We start from the raw sequence: 23,685 nt of genomic DNA, 5'->3' as shown, positions 1-23,685 counted from the left end.
CCTGAACGTCGGGGGCAATAATTAGTTCAGTAGCGAGTGTCTAATTAGTTCTGCAATGAATGTCTTCGTACCTTTTAACCATTCATCATTGAAAACCATAAAAATGTCCATGAAATGCCTGCTTTTCACTGATAGAAGACTTGTTTTGGAAGAGTAACAGTAAGACGTGGGCGTTGGGGGAGTGAATGGAGAGAGCCAGGGTGGTGGTCCTGCAGCCATCATGTCTTCCTCCTCCAGGGGTTTATGGGAGGATTACAGCTGCCCACCTGCTGGAAGGAGCAAGGGCTGTTTCCTGTCCAGGCTGGCTTTACTGCAGAGTTCCTTCTTGGAGGGAGCGATCACATGTCTCTGATTGGCTCGGTTTTTTAAATAGCCCCACCGCCCATGTTGGTGGGGGGTGGGGGTGGCTTGAAAGCTGAGGTAATCATACAAAGCTTCAAAGCTCCATCCCAACTCATAGTAAATACGCTAAGCAGATGTTCTTTTATAGAACTGGGATATGTTACAGGAGATGTTCACATTTAACGCCTAGCTCAAGGGGTGAGGAGCAGTCTCCCACCTGGAGTGCGAATCCCCCGCCTTACGGTTCTGCAGCCAGGTACCCACTTTCTCCCCTGCGTGAGCACTGCTCTGAGAGCGGTCTCTCAAGGTGAAATCCCCCCTTTCTGGGACAGCTCTGTATACGAGCATTTTTCACTTTGTTTTAACGGCAACATGTGGAGATGATTGCTCAGAGAACCAGTTTGTTCCTGCTCAGGCTCGTGACGCAAGTTTACCGTGCAGCGATTAAAGCGGTGTTTACTGCGCTGCTCTACAGCTGTGCTGGAAACACGATACCCAGTGCTCAGACGTGAGTCAGTGCCGGGGTCACACGGGTGATGACATCAGCGGCAGTGTGTGGGCTAGCGAGGCTTTATTGTAGAAGAAGGCCTTCTGACTGGCCGAGCGCGTTTGCGCTATGTGTCATGAACGTTGTGGTCACCTCCAGAGCTTCCACAGAGGCAGAGTGGCGTGGCTCTAAGCAGCTCTGTGATATTCAGGCAAACCAGGGTGTCTGTAAACATTTCTGTGATATTAATGCAAACTGGCATGTCTGTAAACATCTCTGTGATATTCTTGCAAACTGGCATATCTGTAAAGAACTCTGTGATCTTCAGGCAAACCAGGGTGTCTGTGAACATTTCTGTCATATTCATGCAAACTGGTGTGTCTGTAAACATTTCTGTGATATTCAGGCAGATTGGCATGTCTAAAGATCTCTGTGATATTCAGGCAAACTGGCATGTCTGTAAAAATCTCTGTGATATTCAGGCAAACTGGCACATCTGTAACGATCTCTGTGGTTAAGTATGGAATGGGAATCGGATGGTGATTCCGCCTGTGAAACTCTGGCCTGACACTGAAACTGCAGTGGTGTGGTGGTTTGATGTGTGTCAGAAAGGCGATGTGTGACCAGTTGGTGGGGGGAGACTCCACCGGGCTCCACTGGGGGGGGGGCTCCACCGGGCTCCACCGGGCTCCACTGGGCTCCACTGGGGGCTTGTGCGCCCTCATCTCTTTGCGTAGTTTTAATTTTCTGACATCTGAAATGTTTCACATCCACATACTATAGATAGTGTGTGTGTGTGTGTGTGTGTGTGTGTGTGTGTGTGTGTGTGTGTGTGCGTGTGCGTGCATGGAGCTGTGATGGAGCTTCCCTCCCCCTCCAGCTTGTTTCTGAGTTTCACTGGGGTAGGGTGAGTAATACAGTGTCTGTTCTTGGACCTCAGCAGTTTTAGAAGCTCCACCATAGACTGGTTTTATAAGTCTGGAGTGTGCTGGGTCGTGTTGAGGCTTGCGCACAGTGTTGTACATTCACAGAGCCGCTGACGTGGTGACCTGCCCTCCCTGTGGGCTGACCTGAGCCAGGGCTGTGCTGTCCAGGCACGGCATCCATCAAGCTGCAGTTAATGAAAAGCAAGCTGAGAGGAGCCGCTAAAACCGCAGAGAGGGGATGAGTGATTCAAACGTAACCCCTCTCTTTCTCTCTCTTTTTTCCCTCTCTCCTTCTCTCCTGCTCCCTCCCTCTCCCCCTCTCCGCCCTCCCCTCCTCGGTGAGGACAGCAAATGGTAATGAGCCTTCGCGTCTCGGAGCTTCAAGTACTGCTGGGATACGCCGGGCGTAACAAACACGGACGCAAGCACGAACTCTTGGCCAAGGCCCTGCACTTGCTGAAGGCCGGCTGCAGCCCCGCCGTTCAGATGAAAATCAAAGAGCTCTACCGCCGCCGTTTCCCCACCAAGATGGTGTCCCCGGCGGAGCTGGCCCTTCCCAGCATGCACTCCGCCACCAGCGCCCTGCCGGCGGGCCTCACCCAGCTGGGCTACGACGGCCACGGCGCCCCCTCGCCCCTGCTGCCCGTCTCCCTGCTGGGGCCCAAGCACGAGCTGGGCCTGCCCCACCTGCCCTCCACCCTGCACCCCGTGCACCCCGACGTCAAACTGCAGAGACTGCCTTTCTACGACATGCTGGATGAGCTCATCAAACCCACCAGCCTGGGTGAGTCCGTCTGTCCATCTGTCCGCCTGTTTCTCTGTGTTTGTTTCTGTCTGTCCTTGGCTCTGTTTGTCCTTCTGTGAGTCTGTTCCTTTGTGTCTGGGTTTGTGCCTCTCTGATTCATTCTGTGGCTGTGTGGGTGTTTAGTGTGTATTATTGTATTACAGTGTTAGTTTTTGTTTGTCCATACTTGCCCCATGTTCTGTATACTGAATGAAGTTTCAAGCTTGTTTGCAAAGATACAAATTCCATCACTGTTTTTTGTCTGTCGATGTTTTTGTCAGTGATGTTGCAGTCTGACCCAGTGATGAGAATTCTGTCGCGTCTGAACAACACCATGAGAATAATTTAACTTATAGTCCATGCACAAGCTTTTTTCCGTGTGTGCAGATAGTTGGATATGCAGTTTATGCACAATTGCTACATTTTCCAGCATTCTGTGCTTGCAGAAATCCATATATGTATGAGTGCACTGAATATCTAATGGTGTATGTTTTTGCATACATTTACATGTTAAAGCAGTAGGAACATGCAATTGAGTGGTCTTTCGTTAAAAAACGTAGCTGATTGGCTACCTGCCCTGTCCCCACACCTTGCCGTCCACCACTAATCCAGAAAGCAACCGACCTGTCATCTTAGGCCCTTCTTCCTGTCTAGCCTTGAAGATTAATTTGCCCCAGTCCTGTATTTGAAGGGAATGGCTTGCACTGGCTCATACAGCATTCAGCTCAGTCCTTGTTGTTTTTCTCCCTAAATTTAGCATAAAGAATGACGTCGTCTGAGGCAGAGACCTCTACTCTTTGAGCACTGTGTCTGCTCTTCAGCTGCAACCAAGGGTGTACACACAATAACACACAGAACATACACACATACAGAATAATACACGTATACTCATACTTGCACACACTAGCAGGCACACAGGTGCACAGTTCTGAAGGCTGTGGACACATATATAGCTGGCAGATTGTCAGTTCTTCCTGCCAAATAAAGATGGAGATTGTATTGTGGTCTGAGAGGATGTTAAATTGGGGTATCTGATGTTCAGATTCTGGGAAGTAATCTTTTCTGTATTTTCTAATAGGAAGTACATCTCTGTCTTGTTCACAAGCACAGTCCTTCTGCCACACACACACACACACACACACACACACACACACACACACAGCTTTTCTTTCTCACGGCATCTCCAGGTGCATTGTGGGTTTTTTGAGCACTGTAGAGCTGAGAGGTGGGGTAGGTCAGAGATGAGATTGGGAGTGGGGGATGTGCGCATGCAGCTGACGTGCGGGTAGATTCAGGAGGATAAAGTTGAAGAGGGCGGCACTCTTTGGACAGAGGAGACAGGCCTCTGTTGTAATGACAGCTCTGAGACTAATAAAGGAGCCTGATTTATTGTAATGGATGGCTGTCATGCAGAGAAACCATCTCTCTCTGTCTTCCTTTTTGGTCCTTCTCACTCTCCTCTCTGTTCTCAGCCTCAGCCTCTCTCCCTGTTGCGTTCTCTCAGTCTCCCTGCCTCAATCTGTGTGTGTGTCTCTCTCTCTCTCTTTCTTGCTCACCCCCTTCCTCTTGCTTCCTCTTGCTTCCTCTCTCTCTTTGACAGCACTGCCTGGGCCTTGGGCTGAGACAGTTTTTTTTATTTACTGGACTGAGGGGGGGCTTGTAGACTGTAGGGGGAGGAGGGGCCAGGGTGTGGGGGAGGAGGGGCCAGGCAAAAAGAAGACTTGATCAGAGGATGGTGTTTGGTTTTGGCTGATTTTTGTTTGCTCATTTGACTGTAAAATCAGGTTCATTGTTCTATGAAAATATACAACCAGATCTATTGTTGCAATGGAAAGTACAAACTATATCCTCTGCTCTCCCTAAGTCATTAACTGGTCCACCTGAGTGGATACTGAGATTAAGTTACAAGGAGCAGGATGTGGAATAAATATGTGCGTGGAGTTAAATTAAAACATGAGAGCCCGTTGCATGTAATGACCTCTCTAAATGTCATACTGTGACACTCTCTCACAGAATTCTTGTCAGCGACTTTGCATCTCCAGAAGCATATCTTTGCAAATGATGACTTGCACATCTCCCAAACCAAAATTTGCCTGCAAATCATGTAACGTAGGCAGTTTAGGCGTAGGTCTGTGGGCTGGTCAGTGATGGATTCCTACCCTGGTCAGGCAGAAATTTCCAAGAGGCAAAGAGGGAAATTAGACCAAGCCGGGCGATCATGTATCAGCGAGGAAGCGGCATGCCCACAGCGCGGGCGGAGTAGAAGACACCGCTGACTATGATGGAATGTGCATATTTTTTTAAACCCAGTGAAAACGGCCCGTTAGGGTGAAAGGCATGCTGGGTAAGGGGGCTGGCGCATGGCGATGTAGCTGATGTTTGGGCCTTTGGGAAGAGGCTGGCATCAGCGCTTTGTGAGGAATTTTCATTGGTATGCACGCGTGACTTGCACAACATCCTGTGTTTTGTTTTCATTAAGATGAATCATTTTTCTACGTTGGTCTGCCGAGCCGTGTCAGCACGCGGTCTACACAACACACTGGAGACACCCTGACCTGACTGCCAGCTTTAACACAGCGCTGTGAGCCGTACACAGCCTGATTTCCCCTCACACACACACACAGAACCAGCCCCTTACATCACCACGCACAACATTCCCCTTCGCACCACACAACACCTACCCCTAACACACCACACACAAGTGTAATTTAGTTATTTAGTTTAAATACAATGATTGTGCGGCTCCTGAGTGGCTCAGACAGTTAATATGCTTGTCCCTAGTGCAGATAGAGCCCTTTGACTGTGGTTCGAAACCAGTTGTGTCCTCTATTGACAATGACCGGGAGCCCACAGCAGTGGAAAGAATTGGCTTTGTTTTACCGAGGATGGGGTGGATAGGTTAGCCACGGTCCCCTTATCACATCACAGACGCTTTTCCACTCGTTCTCTTTTGACACACTCTCCTCCAAACAGTGTCTGCTTCCCGCTGGGCTTCGGCGCCCCGTGGAACAGAACTGGTAGTGTGACAGATAGCCGCATCGGAATGCATGCGTATCGGAGGATTGAGTTCATCTCACCCTTTGCTCCTGAACAGAGGATGTTTGCTGGGATGAGACTGATATGCATTTGGCAATCACAAGTAGTTGGGAGAAAAAGGGAAAAATGCCAAAAAAAAGCCAGGGACCATGTGTTTAATAAACTCCTGCTGTGATTTGTTCCCCTGTGCCCGACTCTGAGGGGGGTATGCTGTTGCACAATCTTTATTTGTTTTAATTTCAACCCCCCCCCCCCCCCCCCACCCGCCCAGAGGAGGCTCTCAACCCCACGCTAAAGGAAACCAAGCAGTAATATCCGCTCGGGGCTGGCTTTTGTGTGCACAGATGAGATGAGGTTTTAGCAGAGAGCTCAGCCCCTCAGACACGCTGTGTGTCCAGATGTGGAAGCAGGCCTGCGCTGCTATATTTAGCCTGCACTGATGGAGGAGGCAGGCAGCAGACTTTCGGCTCTGACGCTGAGAGTGCAGGCGCACAGATGCAGGTACTTCTGCCTTCTTGAATCCATCCGTCAGGTTCTAAATGGACCCCGGGCGGTTCCGCTGAACCTGCGGAGGGGGGTGAGGGCACCACGTGGTGTCCGTGGCGACGGCCTGCAATCGCGTTCCATCTGATTGGGCTTTGATTGGTGGGGCTGTTTTGTGTTTTGTGCCATAAAAGAGAGTAATTGCCTCTTAAACAGCACTGCAGTCTTCTGACTGTCAGGAATTTATTATTTTTAGGGGAAAATTGCAGTGAAAAGGAAGGTTAATCAATGCATTGTCTGAATTGTGTTTTTGTGTGTGTCTGATTGTGGGCAGGTGTTTGTGTATGTGTATATATACGTGTGTGTGTGTGTGTGTGTGTGTGTGAGTGTGTGTGTGTACTTGTGTATACGTGTACATTCCAACACAGCTGCTGATGTATTGTCTGTTGTGTATCAGATTAGAAAAGAAAAATATAGGCTGCACCCTCCTGACTCTGGGACATTTGGCCTGTGACCACACCCTCTGTTTTTTTTTTTTTTTTTTTTGGGGGGGGGTCACTCTTATTTTCCTCCTTACAACTGTGGGGGGAGATTTCGCTTTTCAGAGAGATGCTGGGTCATTGTGGTAATCTCAGGCTGCGTGTGCATCTCTGGTTCACGCTGCTCCTTCAGTCAGAGCACAGAATGTTCCCTGACCAGTCTGAATGCGGCGGCTCACTGTGTACTCGTACTAATGATCTGACCATAGTAATGCGTTACCATGCCAGTCGGTATGTTAGTGTAGGCATGCCTGCAGATCATGTGAGGGTATAATTCTGTCAGAACATGCTCGGACAAGGCCCTGCCACATGCGTGCACACACACACGCACACGCACACACATACACATACACACGCATGCAAATACGCACACATAAATACACATACAGACAAATCCTGAAGGTAATACAGACAAATCTGCTCTGCATAATGCCGGGATTCTGTGCACATATTCTCCACGCAGAAGCGAAGTGGGGGTTAGCAGTTGCAACCTTCAGCATGAATGGAAGTTGTTCACGCGTGTCACAGAATTCAAAGATGAGAGATGAGCTGAGGTCACCATTACACTGTCTATATCCAATGTCCCGAGCCATGGTGCGAAGAGGGCCTGGTCATGAAACACACCCTAACCTGGTGGAATGAGGACAGTCAGGTCTTGCAGCTGTGGACTCCCACTCAGTGTCAGCATATGGTATAGTCTGATAGGAGGACTCAGCCTGCTCTCAGAGTGAACTGTGGCAAGAGTTGGGATGCTCTGAGGTGACGGATGTTTCGGGGATTAGATCAGATATGGTACTGGTTCACTCAGCGCCTGGTGATGAGGGCAGAGCCCAGTAAGACTCTCCCACAGAGAGAGTCTTCAATCTGTGGCTTTTTCTCTTGCACCAGTATTAGGGCCTGCGTCTCCCAGAACACGCATGCAGTTTGGTATCAGTTTATCTCAAGAAGCATTAGTTCATTCCTTCAAAAAAACTCAAAAGCTCAGGTGTCTGTCAAAGACAAATTTTTGCCCGCCATTTTTCCTATATTTTTGTGTGGTCTCTGGCAGGTCATAATTAACCAATGAGTGATTTCTCTCTGTTTTCGTGCTTTCTCTTTCTGTAGCCTCGGACAACAGCCAGCGGTTTCAGGAAACGTGTTTTGCGTTTGCGTTAACACCTCAGCAAGTGCAGCAGATCAGTAGCTCAATGTAAGTGAAGGGGAGTTTGGGGATGGGAAATGGGGGAGGGAGGGGGGGTCACTGTGTCGTTCATTCAGTGTTATGACAATATCTGGGGTCACAACTGAGGGGAGATGCAGAACGGAGCAGTGTGTATGTAAGTATGTGTGTGAGTATTCACGCGGTAGTGTGCCGTGACTGTTCACACCTGCTCTGATTGTCCTGTGTGCTGTATCCATCTACAGGGACATCTCTGGGACCAAATGCGACTTTACCGTCCAGGTGCAGCTAAGGTAGGATTGACCAAATGTGAAGGGTTGATGATTCTTTTGGTAGAGGGTTTTAAGTGATCTGCTGTGATGATAATGATGGATTCAATTTTATAGTTCTTTTCACGGATTTCAAAGCAGTGGACCATGGGCAGGTTGCAGTGTGCAGTGTGAAGTGGGCATGACTCACCTCTGTCACCACCAGCGTGCAGCCCCCATGTCAGCTGTATCAGGAGCCGGTCCCACTTCGCAAATGGAGCAGTGATATTGGGAGACCTAGGCATCTTTAGCAGACTTAGGCCTGTTTTTAAGGAGGCGTGTTCTGTATGAGACTGAGGCATGCTTTTTAGGACACTGAGGTGTGTTTTTTAGGAAACTGAGGTGCGTTTTTTATGCAACTGAGGTTGTCTGATTTTTTTTTGGAGACTTAGGTGTGTTTTTTTGTAGGAGATCGAGGTGTGTTTTTAGGAGACTGAGGCCTATTCTTTACGAGACTGAGGCCGTTTCTGTAAAGAAACCAAGGCCTGTTCTATAGGGGAATAAGGCCAGTTCATTAGGAGGCTGCGACCTATTCTGTAGAAGACTGAGGCCTGTTTTTTTGTTGGAGACAGAGGCATTTTTTCTGTGTTCTGTGTGTTCTGTAGGAGACTGACGTGTTTTTGTAGGAGACTGAGGTGTGTCATTCTATTGCAGGTTTTGTTTATCAGAGACAAGCTGTCCTCAGGAAGATCACTTTCCTCCCAACCTGTGTGTGAAAGTCAACAGTAAACCCTGCAACCTCCCGGTGAGTGTAGGCCCTCAAACTGGGACTGCATTTAAATGAACTGCGGTGCTTAAATGTAGATTCTCACTGGTGCTGAGAATGAAAGTTTGGCAGCAAGGTGAGCTTTGCCCTTATCCCAACAGTCTGTGTACACATTATTCTGTTTTATTGATGAAAGGAATTTTCAGAAAAAGCTGGTCTTATTTAAATATTTTTTTCTTTTCTCACTCCAGTTCCAATTACACAGAATCTGAAGTATTTTGTTTTATTGGTGTGTTGATACTGTCACGTTCAGCCATTGTCATCCCCCCAGGTTGGCTGGCTGTTGCATTGTATGAGGTATTCCTGCAGTTGGTACTAACTGATACCCCTGGCTCCTCTCTTTCTCAGGGGTATCTCCCTCCCACCAAAAATGGAGTTGAGCCAAAGCGACCGAGCAGGCCCATCAACATTACCTCACTGGTCCGATTGTCCACAACAGTCGCCAACACCATCGTGGTGTCGTGGACATCTGAAATCGGAAGGGTAAGACGAGAGGGCGAGGGACGCAGTGTGGGTGGAAGCCGGTGGGGTTCTGCGAGAAATGAGCTCACTCAACCCACAGCCACAGGATGTGGGGAGCTTATGCTTAAGAGGAATAAAATCTTCCCATTCTAGGTAAATTGCACTTGGCATGAATCTGTGAACTAGCCTCCCAGGGTGATGAAAGAGTTTGTGCTTTATAGTTTAGAAACACACTGCATTCACACACACACACACACACCTATACACACAAACACTTTCATTAGCAAACCACAAATGACAAACACATACTCTGTTATTCATTATTCTTTTTTCACAAGACACACACACACACACACAATTATCTCTTCCTCACGTCTCCCTTCCCTTAGGTTTCTCTCTCCTTTGATTCTCTCTCACTCTTTCTCTTTAGTAATACCCAAATGTGAGAGGAGCTGATTTTTTTGTTAACCCACAAGCTCTTGGCTCATGATCCTCCTGCATGGACAGGAGCATTAGCTGTCCCTTCAGTAGCCTGTTGTTAATCAGCCGTACGTGTGATTACGGAGACCTGACTGAACCTGCACTGTGGGTTTGCCCACACCCACGCTCGGACAGGCAGTGTGATGCAGTGCACCCAGGGTTTTAAGAAGGTGTGGCATTGCAGGTTCAGGAGACAGGTTGTAGGATAGACACTGCGAGATGTTTATGATGTTGTTACAGTGACACCCAGAGGTTATGATCAGCTGAATCTGTGTGTGTGTGTGTGTGTGTGTTTGTGTTTCTGCAGAGCTACTCCATGGCAGTGTACCTGGTGAAGCAACAGTCCTCCACAGTGTTGCTGCAGAGACTACGGGCCAAAGGCATCCGCAACCCTGACCACTCCAGAGCACTCAGTAAGTGGGGGCTGAGATGGGGGGGGGCATGCCCTGAAAAATGGAGTGGCACTTATTGTGAGCCACTCAGAGTGAGTGCTGAGCAACCAAGAAGCTAGCCCAAAAGAGGTGGAGTTTACCCCCATATGATTATTTTACCAAAAATGTTTTGCTTTCATTTTCAGTAACTGTTTTCTCTGTAATTGTAACTCTGTTTCTGTCTAAGTCTGTGTTACTCTGTCTGTAACTTTGCATTCCTCTCTGGAACCCTGTGTTCCTCTCTGTTTTCCCCTGTCTGTAACCTTGTGTTCCTTTCTATAACTCTGTGTTTCTCTGTAACTCTGTCTCCCCCTCCCTGTAAGTTTGTTTTTCCTCACTCTGTTACTCTTTATTCCTCCCTGTAACACTGTTCCTCTCTCTGCAGTCAAAGAGAAGCTGACTGCAGACCCCGACAGTGAAATTGCCACCACCAGCCTGCGAGTGTCCCTGCTCTGTCCGGTACGATTGCTCCTCATCCCTCGCTTCAACACATACATACAAAATACCCTACAGAGAAAAAACAACATAGCCTATAGAGAAACTACACAAATAAGGGAAGATTGAGTAATGCTTTGGTGGGGAAACCAATAAGGAGTCTGAGGAGGTGAATCTTCGCTGATTTGACTTTTTGAAATGGATGCCTTCACTGGTAGCCAGTGGAGGGAGATCAGGAGGGGAAGGGTGTGGGAGAATTCAGCTTTCTGGGTGAGCCGCAGATAGAAGACCGGGGCCTTGACCGGGAGCTGGGTAGTGAGAAAGGGAGGATTGTTGTGATTTTGTGGAGGAAGATTCTACCGGTCCCACTTACCACTGCTATGTGCTCATTGAAGGTCTGTTGAGGTTTGTTGTTTGGTATCAGACAGAGGCTCTTGGCGGCCTGCGGTGCTGACACTGTAGTGTTCTCCAGAGCGATGCTGAGGTCTTTAGAAGTACAGAAGCTCAGTCCTGACCACACTAAGCCAAAAGCGATGATCAGACGTCCACAATGAGAGGTCAGCTAGGCAAGCTGAGAAATTCAGCTTCAGTATTTTACAGTGGGAGCTGCAGTGAGTGAGTGTGTGGACAGCGCTGTGTTTACACAGCTGTTTAAAGATGATTACTGTAATGCCAGCTACTCAGAAAAACAGCCACACTCCTCCCACTGAAGGGATTGTGTGTGATGCCAGGACATGGAAACTCCTGCCGCGCGACTGTCTTCCTAACTGTCTGGCTTTCTGGCGAACAGGACTTTAGTCTGTGTAACAATTTCCTGTTATGTTATTTTTACAGTACCAGCTAGAGGCCTTTAAAACACTTATTTGATAGTTGCTAATGTGGTATTTTGTCTAAATGTCAGCAATGCAATCACATTTTCATTGTTTTTTTTCCTCTGTGTGTGTGCCTGTGTGTCTGTCTGTGTGTGTGTGTCTGTGTGTGTGTGTCTGTGTGTGTGTGTCTGTGTGTGTGTGTGTGTGTGTGTGTGTGTGTGTGTGTGTGTGTGTGTCTTTGCGTGTGTCTTTGTGTGTCTGTGTCTGTGTGTGTGTGTGTGTGTGTGTGTGTGTGTCTTTGCGTGTGTCTTTGTGTGTCTGTGTCTGTGTGTGTGTGTGTCTTTGTGTGTGTCTTTGTGTGTGTCTGTGTGTGTGTGTGTGTGTCTTTGTGTGTGTGTGCGTGCACACTCACAGCTGGGGAAGATGCGTCTGATGATTCCGTGCAGAGCGCTCACCTGCTCACACCTGCAGTGCTTCGACGCCACACTCTACATCCAGATGAATGAGAAGAAGCCCACATGGGTGTGTCCCGTCTGCGACAAGAAGGCTCCCTACGAGCACCTCATCATCGACGGGTAAGCCCCGTCCCGCCTGGAGATCTGCCATGGCAATGCACACGAGCCAGGCTCTGTGTGGGAGAATGCTGTGCTGCCACATCCTGTTTTGGGAAATTTCTAGTAGAATTTACATGAGCTCTACCCCCCACAAAGGCTTATGAGCATGCCCTGTCCAGGAGTGGGTGTGGTCTGTGATGTCACTACGGCAGGTTGCTGATGTGGGTGTGGTCTGTGATGTCACTCAACCATGTTGTTGATGTGGTGTGGTCTGTGATGTCACTGTGGCAGGTTGTTCATGGAGATCCTGAACAGCTGTGTGGACTGTGATGAGATCCAATTCAAAGAGGATGGAAGCTGGGCACCCATGAGGTCGAAGAAAGAAGTCCAGGAGGTCTCTGCCCCCTACAACGGCTTGGAAGGTACGCAGCCATAACTAGCTATGACCGCAGCCACAACCATGGTGGCGTTCTGTTCTCCTCCAGAGAGACGCTCACTGTTTGCCTGTATCCCGGCCTGTGTTTACATAGCAGAGCTCAGGGTGTGTCAGTACACTCATTGTATAAACAGAAGAGCACAGTGGAAAATATGGGTCTGTTTGTGTCTGTGTATGTGTCTGCATGTGCCTTTAGCGTGTGTGGTAAACCATACTTTCCATATGCTGAAATAGCTTAAGACAAAGATACAGCTACTTAAATCGTCACACGCAATGAAGTCGTCTCAGCTGTACGAGTGGTAACACTTCAGATTGGGGACACTTTGTTTCCATGGTTTCTGTGGAGGAGGACCGCGGAGGTGCTGATGATCTCTCCTCTCTGCAGGGGCGTGTCGGCCAGCCGCGTCGGAGCACAGGAGTAACTCCTCCGGGGGCAGCGGGAGCGGCCGCAAGGTGGAGGTGATCGACCTGACGCTGGACAGCTCCTCTGAGGACGAGGACGACGAGCCGCCCCCGCCGAAGAGGGCCTGTCCCTCCCTGTCCCCCGCCTCGCCGCCTATCAGCAAGGGGTCAGTCTCGCCCTTTGTTATGGTCCCAGCAGTTAGGCTGTGTCCCAGTCTGTGTTTTTGGTCACCTGCCCTAGGGACTCCCCCTCAAAATGGCAGAGTATGGAGGGTGTCCCAGTCCAGAGGGAACTTTCACTTTCCCTCGGTTGCTCCCTTCCGCTGAGTGTACATGCACATACCCTCATCAGTCTGATATCCCATACGAGTCCTTTCACCTGATACCCAAGGCTATGTTTTCAGGAGACACAGCAGCGCCAAAACATTCCTGTCTCTAAACAGATTTACTAGAGATTGCATTGAATTTCACTGCACCAATAAACATTATTCACATTCGGACATTTACAGCGGTTACATTGGCTGAATGACGCTGATGCATTTTAATAAGGAGCAAACAGAAACCGTGACACAGTATTCTGGCTGGATTTTCTAGGCTTTAGCTAATCAGAATCGGTGTGATATTTGTCTGGTTATGAAGCAGCATTGGTCAAGAATCAGAAAAGAGTTAAAATGTTTCACATCATTCAGTGTAGTGAGTGTAGCCAGAGCAGTCTTTTGTCTTTTTGCAATAAAGATGGATTTACAGTGACTGCCTTTCACTGTGACACACAACCAGCCCACTGACTTCAATCATAACCATACTTGACTTGGAAGAATTGTTGATTAATGGGAGTGGGAGCTTCATGGTCAAGTAATGTTTATCACCTTTAAAAATATGCAGATGTTTTTCTGCAGCCAGTGTTACTTACTGCAGATGAATTTAATGTCATCTGTGCCCTGTGTCCTAATTTCCCTGAAGTGCTTGTAAATGTAGGGGAACACATTTTTCAAAATATGTACAATGTTAAAACTCATTTTAAGACTTGTGTTTATCTACTGATACGTACTTTTGTCCAGAGCACTCTGAATTACCCATTTAAAGTTGTGATGAGAAAATTGAAATACAGTTAACTTGCCTGTTATCATATACACAGTTAAAATGTTTGAAGGTATGATAAGACAGATAAGGCAGATAAAATGATAAGATGAGGCCTGATAAGACATCGAAGTTCAGCGCACAGTTGTAATTCGTAACACAGATATTATTGGCGTTATTATTATTCATGTTTTTCCGGATACAACCGCTTTTGCTGTTTCCATGGTTTCCTGCAGTCGCGCATGTTGTGTTCTTTTTCTGTTTGGTCGCTCTTGTTTCATCACAAGCCAGGGTGCTGGAATAGTGACAACATTATGGCCCAAATTCCCTCCCAACCGTCCCTCCACACCGCCCCCCTTCCTCCTCACGTCTGTACGTATGTGATGCCACGGGAAGTATAGACTGCTTTCTGTACACTTCCCTCGCTTCCCTGCACAGGGACACAGCCCCAGACCTGCTTTAGAGACATGTGGTGCCCTCTGGGGGTTGAGTGCAGACTGTCAGCTGTAATACAGCTCTCTATCCGTTGCACTGTCTCTCTCTAACTATGCCGTTGTCTCACTCCCTCAGTTTCTCTTTTTCTCTCTCTTCCTCTGTCTCAGTCGCTCTGTCTCTTCTTTTCTCTCAGTCTCTCTCTCCCCTTTTCTTCTTGCTTCATCCTGACGTTTTCCTGCGCCTCGCTCTTGCCCTCTCTCTTCCTCTCTGTGTTAATATTCCTCTCTCATTCGCAGGGTGTTGAATCTGCACCCGCAGGCGTCTCCCGTGGCTCGAACTCCCAGCATGCCCCCCGTGGACACCAACTACATCCCTCCGCCTCCCCCCCTCATCCAGGACTATCGCCACTACTATCACACACCTAATGACCTATCAGGTACAGCCCTGCCAGACTGTCGGCCAATCCCCCTCCTCCGCTCTAGCTCCCACGGTGAACCACAGGGGTCACTGTCGGTCGGTGCGAGCTATTGCACACATTCCCAGTAACATTTTCCATTTACATTTTGTAATTTAGCAGATGCTCCTTTCCAGAGCAGCTTCCAAAGTGCTGGTATCAATCTTCGGTTTAGTTGAACACTAATCCAATTGCTGGGGATAGGAATAAAATTAATAAATCCAATAAATACTTTATCTTTACAAATATATTTATGCCAGCCAGCAAGATGATTCTGCTGTGAAGGACATCTAGCCAAGAAGTGTCAAAGCAAAGTCAAATCCAGATCATTTAATTGACACCTGTCAGAGCTGTTCATGGTGATAGCTAGGTCACAGCTGCTCACAGCAGCACCAGAGTCAGACCTGTCTGCTGTGGGTGGTGTCTCCCACTGGTGGAGTGTGCAGTGGAAGCTGGTTTTCTGTTCATCAGGCCTCTGGTTTGATGGAGCTTTTAATTCAATACCAGCATGAAACAAGCACCTGCTCCTCTTGTTTTGTGAGCAAAATATAATGTGTGATCAGTATAGGTGTCAAAAATGTGTCATTTTGACATTACTCCAGCTTTATATTATTTTACACATTTCACTATGACTTAAAGTATTTGGAGTCATATATGGAGATAGTGAGAAGTCATGATTACAGAATTACTAAAATGTTATGTATTTTATTCTCGTTTTGTTCACAGACCTGAATTTCTTCTCGTTTTTACAAGGTGACAATCATCAGGTATGTATCTGACTCCGAAGGGGGTGGGAATTGTCCTTGTTCTTAGAGCCACTGCTCTCAGGCCACCAACAGAGGGCAGTATTTGGTTGCAGTGAAATTGCTCTGAGAGAGAGTTATGATTCAGCAACATCCTCAGATAAACCTCATTCAGTTAGTGAAACTTCAAAGATAAAAGGTCAAAAATTAAAATTGGATGTATTGATAAAAACTTTTTCCTAAGATACCAAAAATCACGTGGCAAAACTCTTTAAAAAACTGTAAGGTTGTGAATATACGGTTTGTAAGTAGTAATGATTAAAGGCAAGACTTTTTCAATAGATAACTGTCAAAGGATTTGAGAGGATCATCTCTGTCTGATTTAGTTTTTAGTTTATTAATTCTCTCTTCCCTCTTTTTATCTCCCACTGCCTGTCCTTCTCTGCCCTCCTGCCCTCCTCCTCTCCCTCCTCCCCCGCTTCCTCTTCTCTCTCTCTCCCCCTCCTCCCTCTCTCCCCGCCCCCCTCTGTCTCTCCCTCCCTCTTTCTCTCGTCACTCTCCCTCTCTCTCTCTGTCAGCATTATAACATGGTGATGGCGGCGGCGGCCGCTGCCTCGGCCTCCGAGGACCACGACCTCCTGCTGAACCGCTTCCTGCCGTACGGCTCCTCCCAGCTGTTCCTGGATCAGCCGAGCACGCCTGTGAGCAGCGCCCTGGCCTCGGCCAGCGGCGGGAGCAGCAGCAGCAGCCTGCGCGACGGCCACGCCCATCCCGCCGCCTCCCGGGCCTCCGCCGAGGCCGCCGCGGTGGCGGCCGCCGCCCTGTACGGCTCCATCCCCGACGTCATCTCGCTGGACTGACCGGCGCGGCGCCCTGCCACGCCCACACAAAACAAACTCACACCCGACAGAAAAGAAGAGGCAAGGAAGTAAGGTCTTTTTTAAAAAAAAGAAATACAAACAGACAAAAAAACGTCATATAAGAACGATGCTGTGTACAGAGAACAAAAATATATTTTCAGTTTTACTTTTGTATATAAACCTAGGACCTGCCTGTCCAGTGAGCGACTTCAGTTGATATTTTTTTCTGGAAACTGAAGAGTTTTTCACAGCTCTACATTTCTGTGTTCCCCTGATTATATTACCCCTTTTATATTTCTTTTCTGCTTTTATTTGATTTGATTTTATTTGACTTGATTTTATCCAGATGTTCCACATAGATGGCATTATTTTATCGGCAGTAATATTGTTAATCGATCTCTCCTCTACATTGAAATCATGGTAGAAGCCTCTCCTCTCAGAAGGGTGAGCGCTGAGTGGCTAATGAAGGGTTAATCGTGTTACTTACCGTTTTGATTTGCGTAAATTATCGGAGCTGTTTAAATGCATTCCCTCCACTGTTTCTGGACGCAGGGATGGGGAGTGGGGTGAAGGACACAGCGGCCCATTTCTGCTCTCTCTCTCTCTCTGTCTCTCTCTCACACACACACACACACACACCAGCCGGACTGTTTCCAGGTCTCCCCACACAAATGACATGTTCCTTCATGCGGCACTTCTACACGACTTTGATACAAGAGCAGCAGAAAAGGAACAGGTGCACTCTGCGTTTTGTTCGGAGAGCGCGGCGTCTGAGGACACGGCGCTGTTTGCGTTCATTGCCGCATTATTTTTGCATGGCTTTTCGCCCGTTCTGTTCCCGTTTGCACTCAGACACAGCGGCAGCAGAGTGGGGGAGCGCGCCCAAAGCCGCTAAAAGCCGCCGCTGCGGCAGGAGGCCGAGATATGGAGACAGAGAGTGTCAGGGTCAGCTTCTTCAGATGATGCATTCCCACGGCCGCTCTGCAGCTAGAAGACAACTCTGTGTGTGTGTGTGTGTGTGTGTGTGTGTGTGTGTGTGTGTGTGTGTGTGTGTGCGCGCGCGCGCTGTTGTGAGTGCTCTCCGGCTCAGCCTCTTATATTCTGTTTTGTTCTGATAGTTTGGTTTCCTGTCTGTCTGCTTTTGTCTCTCCTTGGGTTGGCAGGAGCCAGTGGATCTCATTTGGTTGTTGTCAGAGTTCTAGTGGAAGACTGTCCAACCATCCTCCATTAGAAGTCTTAAGCTCCTTGTGCCTGTCATTAGTGTGCCATGTCAAACCACTTCCTGCCCTGAGAAGCACTTCCTGGTTGAAGGTCACACCTATATGTTGTTTTTTTCTGAAAGGCTGGACCCATAGGTGATCCTGGCTGGTGGTGTAACTTGGTGTAACCCACTGTGAGGTTTAGTTTGGCCACTTCCCAGGGGCTGGGAGCATGGCACTCTTGCTGATTGGATGATTTATGTGATAAATAGTTTCATGACTGACGAATTAGGCTGGCAGTGACATGTGTTATATGATCGCTACTAGAACGAGTTCAAGGATTTAAATTTCACAAATGAAAACCACACTCTGTCACTATGTCATCCAGTCAGCCTAGAAATTATATTAAGTCCACACCTCTTTCATTTCTTATTTAGTTTTGAAGATTACATCACACAGTGTATGTTGTTTCATCCGTGGGGGAAAAAGTCTGCTCCTCGTCTCAGACAAAGCATTAACGACGCACATCCCAGCCACTTCCAGTCCAGCTTTCAAGAGCATGCTGTGTGTTAGCTTCAGGTTTGAGCTTCCAGTTATTTATTTCAAAAAAGGTTAGAGTTCCAGTACAAATGCAAGTAACTGAAACGGTGTCCTTTAGAGGCCGTGTTTGGGCGAGGCTTGGTTGGGGCAGCAGCTTTACGCGTAACTCCGCTGGTGGAAAGGGTCGGAAGCTGTGAGCGTGCGGCAGCGTCCTGTTCCTCAGGCGAGAGGGGAGGCTTCGGCCCAGTGCTCTCTCTCAAGCCTAATTAGGATTGTCAGCGCAGTAATTACCTGCCACAGTCTCTCTAATCACGCTCCGAGCGATAGCGTTCTGCGCGGCGCAGTCGAGACACAACTTAGTGCAGATGATTTCCCAGAAAACCTGTTACGGGGGAACTCGTGCCGATCGGTCTGTGTGGAGCGATAATGCCACGCGGATAAGCTGTCCGAAAAACACTTCTTCTTCTCTTCTTCTCCAGAGCAAGGGTCAACTTTCCCAAATAAAATCTCTTTTCTTCTCTGAAATGGGAATAAGGAATATAGCATTATGTTTCTGCAGGCACCCACACTAAGCCTTCATCTTCTCTCCTCACTCGTCACAAAATGTCACCACTTCGAACGGGCAAAGCAGAATGCGGCCCTCCTGTCAGGTCTGTGGCAGTAACCTGCATTGAATTGCTGCTTACCTGATGGGCAGGTAAATCCACAGCTGTTGAGGTATCCCCACTCCCTTATGTCTTTATCCACCCCAAATGAGAGAACCCCCCCCCCCCACCTCGGAACATGTTTGCTGGTTTTATTTAATTTGAAATCTCATTATTTTTACACTTGCGTTCAATTTCCAAGGTTGTGTTCCTGTTACACACCTGTAGTTTTGATTTTGTAAGTATATCATATTTAATGCACTCTTTGCTTCCTTGCCTGCCTTGTATTGCCACAAGCTTATTGTTTCTTGCCATTGGTGTCCCATTCACACTGAATGGTGTCTGAAGCACATGGCTGAAGCTGCTGCTGGAGTCTTGGAGGCCATTCCCAGCTTCATGATGCTCTTCAGCCAGTAAACCAACCAAATGCAGTCCTTTTTATATATCAAGAATGTATCTGCGGTCCAGACAGGGCCCAGGTCCGATGTCATAACCACACAATAACCGTGAGTTTCTGTCCGGCAATAAAGCTAGACCAGATCGGATGCTTACCCCCTTCTTAATAACCCTTTGTGTAGGTTTTGTATAAAGAATGCCTAACTGAGGGGTCTCCTAGTCTTTTTTTTCATTTGTCATATAGTCTCCTTTCCAGATATTTATTTCACTCATGCGACCTCATCACACGTTGTGATTGGAAGATAAAGCACAGGCCGGCCTTCTAGCCCCTCCCCTTTACTTTCTCCCTTTCCTGTCCACTTGCAGTATCGCCACAGAGACGCAGCTCTTCACAGCCACAAATTCTGTCTGGTTTTCGGTGGGTTTCCTCAGTGCTGTGGAGTAGTGATTATGTTTTAGTGTAGACCTCTACATACCAGAGTAACCTGGAGTTAAACACCACGCAAAGGTGTTGGAAACGCAGAGTTTCTAAGGACAAGCCAACCGATTTTATCACGTTTTAACATTTTATCACGTTTCAGTACATGTTTATCTAGGTCTGTATCAGATTGATAAAGGGAAACTGTCAGATGTGTGTGTGTCCTTGCTGGAAAATCTCTGCCAAGTTGTGCACTCACTGAGGTTCCAGTAAAAAAATGTTGTTCTTGTTTTTATTTGTGGCATCCAAAAACACCAGAGATTAAATTAATTTATATATTTTTAAAAAACAAACAAACAAAAAAATGTACCACTAATTGGACTTGAGGTTCAGTCCAGCTTGCAAACGCGCCTCTCCGGTTCGAACAGCAAACGCGTGCGCGCTCACTGCCTTAAGCTTGCCCGACTCTGTCTCCGTGTGGCACGGCAGACCCGGAAAAAACGGCTTTTTAACAGAAGGAGAGGAAGAAAAAAAAAAAAGATGTACAGTAGACCAATGTCAGTTTGTATAAAGTATTAAGTGAAAAAAATATTTATTACATGCATTGGAAGAAATTGTTTACTTATTGAATGTTACCTGTTTATGTAGAAAAGTTTAGATGTAATAAAAACGCATTCAGCTAACTTGTACAAAAAAAAAACATGTTTTTTTGTCTTTATTTTGTTGGTGAACCAGAAGAATTGTGTTTGAAGTGTGGAAGTGAAACTGGCAGGTGGTGAATGTTGTGGGGAGGAGGCGGCAGGGGGGAGATCATGTGATCACTCTGTCCAGTGCCCCTCCGGCCTCGGGCTCTGTGATTGCTGAAAATCACCTGCCCACCTGCATTATCTCAGCCAGTGAAGCAGGTAAGTTCTACCCTCACGCAACCACGTCTGCTGCAGAACTATAGCTCTGTACTTAATCTTTCGAAGTATGCTGGAAATGGAAGTGTGCTAAAATGGGTACCTGTTGCATTACATTCTATTACATTATTGCCATTTATCCAGAGTGACTTACATAGATGACAGTTCTTACATGTTATCCATTTATACAGTTGGATATTTACTGAAGCAATTCTGGGTGAGGTGCCTTGCCCAAGGGTACAGCAGGGGTGCCCCAGCAGGGAATCAAACCAGCAACCTTTTGGTTACAAGTATCTCTCCTTACCGCCATGCTACACTGCTGCCCCTCTGTTCCTCTGCATAACTGAATGAAAGAGGCGAGGGGCATTGCCCCACTCCCCTCTCAAAGATAGGTTAGCAGGATAGGCAACCGAAGAGAATGGGCAGATCCGCTGTTTAGTTTGTTATACGCATAAAAACCAGTAGATGGCAGGACAAAACCAATGCGCGGTCTCTGCAGGCCGGTCTGTGAGAACGGACAGGAACAAAAGTCATTTCACAGGAAAGCCAGACAGGCGGCCTGAAACCCGAGTGCTTTCACAGAACAGGATAATTTGGATTTAGAACATCTGGTATTAAAAGGGAAAACCCTTTGCGTAGGTATACGTCGCCTGTAAAATTTACGTGACACTGAAAGGTTTTATTGAAATAAATATTTTTAGTTTTAATATGATGGTAACCTCTTCCATCAATTGCTAAACAAGTAAGTGATCACTGTATTGACTCATTTCAGAGAAAGGTGGCAATGCATTACAATTAATAGGCCTATTCTAAAGCATTACGCCTGTTGTACACTGCCCCTGAACAGGTGGGCAGACAGCTCTCATCAATCGCACATTGTTGTTAATACGTTCAATCAGTGGCTGAAATGTGCTGTCAGTCAAGGCAGTTTTGCCAAGCGCTGCATTCCAGGGGCGGGCTTTCCAAAAGCGCACTCGCCTTAAATTGTTGGAGCCACACACTTCTTGAACAGATGTCTGCGAATGGGCACAGGACCAATGACTGATGTTTGTGCCCTACTGTATCATATATATAGTCTTCTTTTGATAAGACATGCAACCTTTTGGTGGAAAAAAATAATACAGCCTGGTGAGAGGTAAATATTTGAAGTCGAAACGCATTGAAATTTAATGAAATAATGGGGGAGATTCTGGAACACGGCGGCAGCGGCGCGTTAAACAGATCTCTCGTGGTTCAAGACAGATTCAGCCGTCTGGATGACATAGATGTGACGGCGGACGGCAGCCCGGCTCTCAGATTCATGATCTCCTTTGTGTATTCCGTAGTGTGCGCTGTGGGCTTAGTGGGGAATCTGCTGGTGTTTTTCTTCGTTAAAGTGAGACAAGGGAGAAAGAAATCCACCATAAACTTCTTCATTCTCAACCTGGCTGTGACAGACTTCCAGTTTGTGTTGACTCTCCCTTTCTGGGCGGTGGACACCGCTCTGGACTTCAGCTGGCCGTTTGGAGATGCGATGTGCAAGATCATTCTCTCCGTGACTGTGATGAACATGTACGCCAGCGTGTTCTTTCTCACGGCCATGAGCATCACGCGCTACTGGTCTGTCGCCTCAGCTCTGAAGAACCGAACCCGTCAGACTTACTGCTCGGTGAAATGGGTGAGCGCGGTGCTGTGGGTCTCAGCCACTGTGGCCACCGCACCGACATCGATCTTCTCCACGGTGACAAACGTGGCCGGGGAAAAGTTGTGTCTGCTGAAGTTCCCTGATGGACAATATTGGCTCGCTGTTTATCACCTTCAGAAAATCCTGGTCGCCTTTGTTTTACCCATGTTAACAGTTTCAGTCTGTTATTTGTTACTTCTTCGCTTCATCCGCAAGCGGAGCATGAATAAGAACTCCAAGCGGAGGTCTAGAGTTACCAAATCCGTCACCATCGTGGTTCTTTCGTTTTTTCTCTGCTGGATGCCGAACCACGCCATCACATTCTGGGGTGTCCTGGTTAAGTTCAATGCGGTCTACTGGGATCAGACATACTACATGGTTCACACCTTCGTTTTTCCTGTGACTGTCTGTCTTGCTCATGCCAACAGCTGCTTAAACCCAGTTATCTACTGTCTTATGAGGAAGGAATTCAGGAAAAAGATGAAAGATTTGTTCTTCTGGATCTAGTCCTGTATACATTCATTTTCGTTAGTGTATTCAGTGGTTCGTTCGAAACCTGACAAGAATCCAGTTATCTTCCTGAACGTAAAGCACTCTGGACCTCTCTCCGCCCAAGCGATTTTAAGACACTTAGCATTGTCAGCATGTTTGAACCACTCAGAAAGTTCACAATACAATAAATTACGCATTGCATTTGCTTCAGCATTATGTAGACAAGACATGCAACGAATTCATTCGCCTTGTAGCAGTTTGAAGAAACTGGGAGTATTTGAACAGTTTGGGCAATCGGGGGCACAAGCTGCGCGCAACAGAACGAGAGAATGCCGACGATGATGTAGGTCCTGAAATTAAACAGAACTTTTATTAAGAAAGCATATGCGTTCTGTTATTCATATAAAGGTCACAATAAAGATTTACAGTACACAAACATATGCTGATCCACTGGGAAAACATGTGTGATGTGGCCGTCTATTTCCGATTGGAAAGAAATGCATTTACTTAATTTATTTATAGAAATATCCATAAATATGCTGAGTAGGGGAAAATACACTTCGAACAGTTGTCAGACTGAACGGAAAACATTAGGTTCTTCAAGTAATACAATCTAAGCAGAATACAGCAAACACGGAATGTAAGGTAACACTTAGCCTGCTTTGTAATGTTTGGGATTGGATGTTTGTTGCTTCTATGGGATCGAGGAAGGTCTAATATCAGATTTGCCTTTTATTGTATTTGTTCTGACCCTCCACGTGTGTTGCCAGGTTTGTATGGTTTACAAGCGAAAGCCAATGAATGTTTACGTGAAAGTTGTGTTTGTACGCGGAATGTCTTGCTTCCTTGAAGCGATGCAGAGAACTTGGTGCATGGAAAATGATGTAAAACATAAAAAAAAACTTTATACAAGTGTTTTCATGGTTTTGACCTGTGAAGTCTCATCCTCACCTGCTCGCTTACGCTGCTGCTAACCTCACCCCACGGCTGTAAAACTCTATAAAGCGCAATGTATGCGTT

General features: G+C 47.2%; 2 protein-coding genes across 2 annotated transcripts in view; both read left to right on the top strand.

Moving 5' to 3' along the window:
* The window catches only part of LOC118787839 (E3 SUMO-protein ligase PIAS1-like), a 28,152-nt gene extending 11,118 nt beyond the window's left edge, over positions 1-17,034 (top strand). The window contains exons 2-14 of the mRNA XM_036543552.1: positions 2,104-2,539; positions 7,702-7,786; positions 8,002-8,049; positions 8,719-8,809; positions 9,179-9,313; positions 10,080-10,185; positions 10,589-10,662; positions 11,865-12,025; positions 12,296-12,426; positions 12,826-13,009; positions 14,651-14,790; positions 15,535-15,575; positions 16,130-17,034. Coding sequence (XP_036399445.1) covers positions 2,104-2,539; positions 7,702-7,786; positions 8,002-8,049; positions 8,719-8,809; positions 9,179-9,313; positions 10,080-10,185; positions 10,589-10,662; positions 11,865-12,025; positions 12,296-12,426; positions 12,826-13,009; positions 14,651-14,790; positions 15,535-15,575; positions 16,130-16,411 — 1,914 coding nt within the window. The 3' untranslated portion in view covers positions 16,412-17,034. The remainder of the gene's footprint in view (positions 1-2,103; positions 2,540-7,701; positions 7,787-8,001; positions 8,050-8,718; positions 8,810-9,178; positions 9,314-10,079; positions 10,186-10,588; positions 10,663-11,864; positions 12,026-12,295; positions 12,427-12,825; positions 13,010-14,650; positions 14,791-15,534; positions 15,576-16,129) is intronic.
* A 4,582-nt stretch (positions 17,035-21,616) lies between these two features.
* On the top strand, positions 21,617-22,973 carry LOC118788444 (relaxin-3 receptor 1-like). The gene has a single exon (XM_036544446.1). The coding sequence runs from the start codon at positions 21,688-21,690 to the stop codon at positions 22,678-22,680; it is 993 nt and encodes a 330-aa protein (XP_036400339.1). The 5' UTR covers positions 21,617-21,687; the 3' UTR covers positions 22,681-22,973.
* Positions 22,974-23,685: the final 712 nt, after the last annotated feature.

Source organism: Megalops cyprinoides, chromosome 13 (genome assembly GCF_013368585.1).
Source record: "Megalops cyprinoides isolate fMegCyp1 chromosome 13, fMegCyp1.pri, whole genome shotgun sequence".
NCBI classification, from domain to species: domain Eukaryota; kingdom Metazoa; phylum Chordata; class Actinopteri; order Elopiformes; family Megalopidae; genus Megalops; species Megalops cyprinoides.
The sequence above is the reverse complement of the archived record's forward strand: the minus strand, read 5'-3'. Positions and strand labels throughout refer to the sequence as shown.

Excerpts from the sequence above, each read along its gene's own strand:
- LOC118788444 (XM_036544446.1), top strand. The coding sequence starts at position 21,688 with ATGGGGGAGATTCTGGAACACGGCGGCAGCGGCGCGTTAAACAGATCT.